This window comes from Boleophthalmus pectinirostris, unplaced genomic scaffold (genome assembly GCF_026225935.1).
Source record: "Boleophthalmus pectinirostris isolate CB_2022bp ecotype Guang Dong unplaced genomic scaffold, ASM2622593v1 HiC_scaffold_1, whole genome shotgun sequence".
Classification (NCBI taxonomy): domain Eukaryota; kingdom Metazoa; phylum Chordata; class Actinopteri; order Gobiiformes; family Gobiidae; genus Boleophthalmus; species Boleophthalmus pectinirostris.
Window position 1 is genome coordinate 544,358 of NW_026570970.1, and position 5,000 is coordinate 549,357.

Sequence of the window (5,000 nt, forward strand, 5' to 3'; positions counted from 1 at the left end):
CTCAGGTCATTCACTCTGTTTCAAATGGTTCAAATGTCGACATCTCTGTGACAGGTGTGTGACAGGTGTGTGACAGGTGTGTGACAGGTGTGTGACAGGTGCAGTAAACCTAGACTCAGTCAGAACAAAAGACTGAGGTGAAGTGTTTGTGTTTCAGACTCCTGTGACGTTTCTCTGGACCCAAACTCAGCTCACAGACGTCTGCTTCTGTCTGACGACCATCGGACTGTGACTCGAGCGAAGGAGGAGCAGAAGTATCCAGATCATGACGACAGGTTCACAGACTACACTCAGGTCCTGAGCTGCACTGGCCTGAGGGGGCGCTGTTACTGGGAGGTGGACTGGAGCGGGGCGGTTGTTATAGCAGTGAGTTACAGAAAGATCAGACGGAGCGGACGGGGATGGGACAGTGCGTTTGGATTCAATGATCAGTCCTGGACTCTGAGGATCTGTGAGGATGGACAGTACAATGTCATTTACAACAGAAACACAACACGACTCCCCCTCTCCTGTCAATCAAGGAGAGAGGGCGTGTCCTCTGGTAAAGGGGGCGTGTTCTTTGGCAGAGTGGGCGTGTTCCTGGACTCTGAGGCTGGAGAACTGTCCTTCTATGACGTCTCCTCTGATGAACTGTTCCACCTCTGGACCTTCTCCTCGTTCTTCTCTGAGCCTCTGTTTCCAGGGTTTGGACTGTTTCCCGGTTCCTCTGTGACTCTGGTGAGTGACGAGACAAAACAGAACAGAAACTAGACTTGACCCACGATGACGACACAACAACGAGAACAAAAGAATATAGCTGCAAGCGGCAGTGATCGGCCCTCGTGTGCCCCACAAACACCTCGCCCCACTAACCCTAATAACCATAAACCCAACCATGACTCTGACCCAACACTGGGCCTGACCCTGCCTTTTTTCTAAATATCTGCACGTGTTTATTTAAAAAAAAATAAAAATAAAAGATGGCAGACTTCTGGTTTGTAAAAGGGTGTGGTCACAATATAAATTCGTGTTCCTGTTGCCATGACGCATCTGGAAAACCTTTGATGTCCCACCTCCTGGAAATAATTTGTACCATATTTAAGAGTTTGGCTTCTGACCCATGTAGGGAAAATGCCTGTTCAGGGCCTGCTTCCCCCATTCTGATAGAATCCACAAACCAGGAACCTAGAGAAGTCGGTTCTGCCTGACTGCCTCTTGGTATTTACAACCTCAAGAGAACCGACCTTCGGTGCTTCCACACCTCCCTTCCCCCACGCCAGGTGGGACATGAATCAGAATGGGGAATTGCTAAAGTGATAAGGACTGTTAAATAATGACTTTCTTCATTGTGCTTTGAAGAAACAGACCCACATCATCTACATACCAGACCATCAGGCGCCAAGGTTTGGACCGGTTAAAACCGCGATGGACTGTGGTTGCCACTTTTGGACACTAGAGAAGGACTGGATTAAACGCATCTCGATAACTAGTTAAAAATGTTTTTAACTGTGTTCTATATAAGGCTCATGTTGATACAAGACAAATATGCCACATTGCTTAATTCATGTGTTCATAGTCTCTTGTGTGTATTTCATGTCATGTTCCCGCGGAAGTATTTACGGTAACTTCACGGCGTGTTTTCGGGCAGATATACCTTTGATTTCTTTGTATGAATCGTCCGGCTAATGTTATCGTAAACAGTTAGTACCTGAATGTGGGAAGTTATCAATTTAATATTTGCAAATGATATTTGTACGGGGACCAGTTCAGCTCAGACGCGGGCGTGCCTTAAATTTGCATATAACAACGCCCACCAAGCGCACTGACCAAAACGAAGCCTCACGCGCGAAAACTTCGCTTTCGCTTCGCTTCGCATCAGGCTTTTTCCACTACGCATCGCGCTTTCCGCCTTGCCTCGCCGCCGCGAGGACCCGCCGAAGAGGACCAGGGAAGACGGCCGGTCGGAGAGACCCAGGGGGAGCTGTAACAGACCTGGAGTCGCACCTGCCGAGAGCTGAGGACCAGAGCCGGTGAAGGAGGCGTGGACCGCCCTGCCCGAGTACCGTCATCACGCCGCTGCCTGCCCGTGCGCACGACCACCGCCGAACCCCGCCATCGCCGCATTCCACACGGACCGAGAACAACATCGCCAAGTCAAGGCTGGTTCAGACAGTGAATGAATAAGGGTTGGCATCCCTCTTACGATTGCGTCCAATTATTCCTAAGGCAAGCGCAGTAGCGACTTAGCGAAACGCCATAACTGAGCTAAACTGAACCCCGTTTTATAACTACCTCAGGTTGTTAAAATCGGTGCTTTAATGTTACGTAACCAGAACTTGGAAGCTGGTGTCTAGTTATTGTTTGTTAATAAACCACACAAAGGAATTTGCTGGTTTCAGTGATTTTTCTTAAAGTTATCATCAGGTCACTTTTTCGGGTACGTTCCCTTCAGATTGATTTAATTGATAAGTTGTTGTTGTCGCATATGGTTAAGTTTGATTCGGTCAGAATCTGGTGCCCCGCAAATGTATAATTTAAATAATTCGTCAAAAGCTAAACCACATGCTCAAACACGCACATCTTACAACACGTTAAATCGCATTTTCTCCTACACCCACGATAAAAAAAATTGGATGGAAATTTGCGAGTGTTCAGGTGAGCGCCCTCGGAGGAGTGTGTAAAAGTATGAAGCTCACAAAAAATGCTGAGTCATGCTTAGAAAATTTCAATCCAATATTGCTGCCCCCTGGTGGAGCGCATGGTGTTGGTGTAATAATATTTTTTCCTTGTCTTTTCATGATCGACTTCTGTGTCAAATTTCATGATTCTATGTGCAAACATTTTTTTCCTCATTCCAGGTGGAGATGGGTTGGCAGGTTTGGTGAGGAGTTGGGGCAAAGGTTAAAGTTATAATTAGGGTTTAGGGTTAAGGTTAAGGTTAGGGTTACATTTAGAGTTAGGCCTAGAGTTAGGGTTTGGGTTAGAGATTAGACTTCTGGTTGGGGTTACAGTTCTTAGGGTTGGTGTGGGGCTCGGTGTTGTGATGTTTGCGGGTGGAGGCATTTGTGGGCACAGCGAGGGCCGTTCAACACCACTTGTAGCTTTAATTATTCTTCTGCTCTTTGAGCTCTAATTTGACCCCCTAAACATGTTCAAAAACTCATCAAACTTTGCTCAAAATTCAGAAGTGGTGAAAAATTCAATAAAATATAAGTAAAATGGCGACACAGCGCCACCTGCAAAAATCAAAATACATTGCGCCTATGGGAGACGTCCCGACGTCAACTTTGTCGTAGAGCCACGAAATTCGGTACACACATTCGTCATGTGAAGACAAACAAAAAATATTATTATGGCCACGCCCCCTGACAAACCAGGAGGCGGCCATCTTGGATTGAAGTTTGAGTCCGTGTTTTCGCTGACGTTGTGTTTGAACGAACTCCTCTGAAGGCGCTTCACCCACAGGGCTGAAAATCACCGTACATCATCTAGACAAGTGGAACATCAATCAAATCTAAATTTTGGAGAATTTCAAGGTGACATTATTTGCTCCTGTTCACACAGACTTAGTCTGATCGTGCTGAAATTTGAATCACTAATGTGTGATCTCAGTCTGAATATAATACACTATAAAACATATGAAAACACTATAGCGCCCCCTACCATAGACATGAAACATCAATTCTATGAACAACTAGAAGCAAAAACAAATCACTGACATGAGGCATTTTTCACGGTTGGACAGCAGGGGGTGCAAAGACAAAAACATTTAAAGGTGCATTATGTCATTTTTCTGGCCTGGGTGGCCAAACCAGAAGTCTGCCATCTTGATTTATTTATTATTATTTTGTATTTATTTATTTATTTTTTAAATCAACACATGCAAAAATTTTGAAAAATGTCAGGGTCAAGAGGAGAACAGGACGAGTCTGGAGGTGACTGTGTGTGTTTTGTTTCAGCTCACAGGACCAAACACGACTGAACGACTCAAAGAAACACACTCTCCTCAAGAACAACCACGCCTCAAGATATCTTCACCAAGGTCAGTAATATGTAATATGTAATATGTAATATATATGTATGTATATGGGTGTACCTGTGTGTATTGTGATCCCTACCACAACCATCACTGAAACCAATGAGCTGATCTACACTTCAGCAGCAGTGATCCTAGATGTGTTGGGCTATAAAATCAACCATGGAGCCATGAGATACGACACCCACCATGGAAAAGACGGTTAGAGGCTAAAATCAAGGAGGCGTGGAGAGAAGTGAACCAACTGTCAGACGCCCAGAAAGGTGCAATGAAAAAGCAAGTGCCCAAGAGGAACAGCCAGATGCCCGAACTGAAGCACTTGAAACTGCCAAACAAAGGCTCCAAGCCTTGGCCAGCCGCCTAAAGAGGTACACACGAGATAATGAAGCCAGACGAATAAACCGGCTGTTCACAACACAACCGGCGAAAGTGTACGCTCAGTGGCAGGGTAATAACACCAGAGCAGACCCACCAAGGCTGGAGACTGAGAGGTACTGGAAAGGCACATGGGAGAGGGAGGCATCACATAACACCACACAACCTCGCTGAACAGAATCCAGTCACCATCCCAGTGGAGACATCCAGGAAATAGTCTCAGGTATGAAAAACTGAACCAGGCCCTGACATGATCCACACATACTGGCTAAAGAAGCTCACTGCTCTCTACGAGCGCCTGCAGCACAAATGAACCAGCTGCAAAGGGATGGGACTCACCCTGAATGGCAAACCCAAGGGCGTACGATCCTGATCCTGAAGGATCCCTCAGAGGGTGCAGTGCAACTATCGGCCAATAACCTGTCTCTCCACACATGGAAGCTCATGTCAGGCATCATTGCAGCTAAGATAAGCAGCACATGGATCAATACATGAGCACAGCACAGAAGGGCATCGGCAAAAACACCAGGGGAGCCAAGCACCAACTCCTGGTGACCGAACAGTCGCCCGCGACTGCAGAACCCGTAAGACCAACCTGTGCACTGCCTGG

At 46.4% G+C, this 5,000-nt stretch overlaps 1 protein-coding gene across 4 annotated transcripts in view; it reads left to right on the forward strand.

Annotated features, from left to right (window-relative positions):
* Window positions 1–5,000, forward strand: part of LOC129408957 (uncharacterized) — a 35,673-nt gene that overhangs the window by 24,044 nt on the left and 6,629 nt on the right. For 3 of the 4 annotated variants that reach the window (XM_055153887.1, XM_055153898.1, XM_055153902.1), the window contains 2 exons: window positions 498–717; window positions 3,939–4,021. In XM_055153887.1, coding sequence (XP_055009862.1) covers window positions 498–717; window positions 3,939–4,021 — 303 coding nt within the window. Of the gene's footprint in view, window positions 1–157; window positions 718–3,938; window positions 4,022–5,000 lie in introns of all 4 variants that reach the window. The other variant, XM_055153892.1, reaches the window with a different exon arrangement.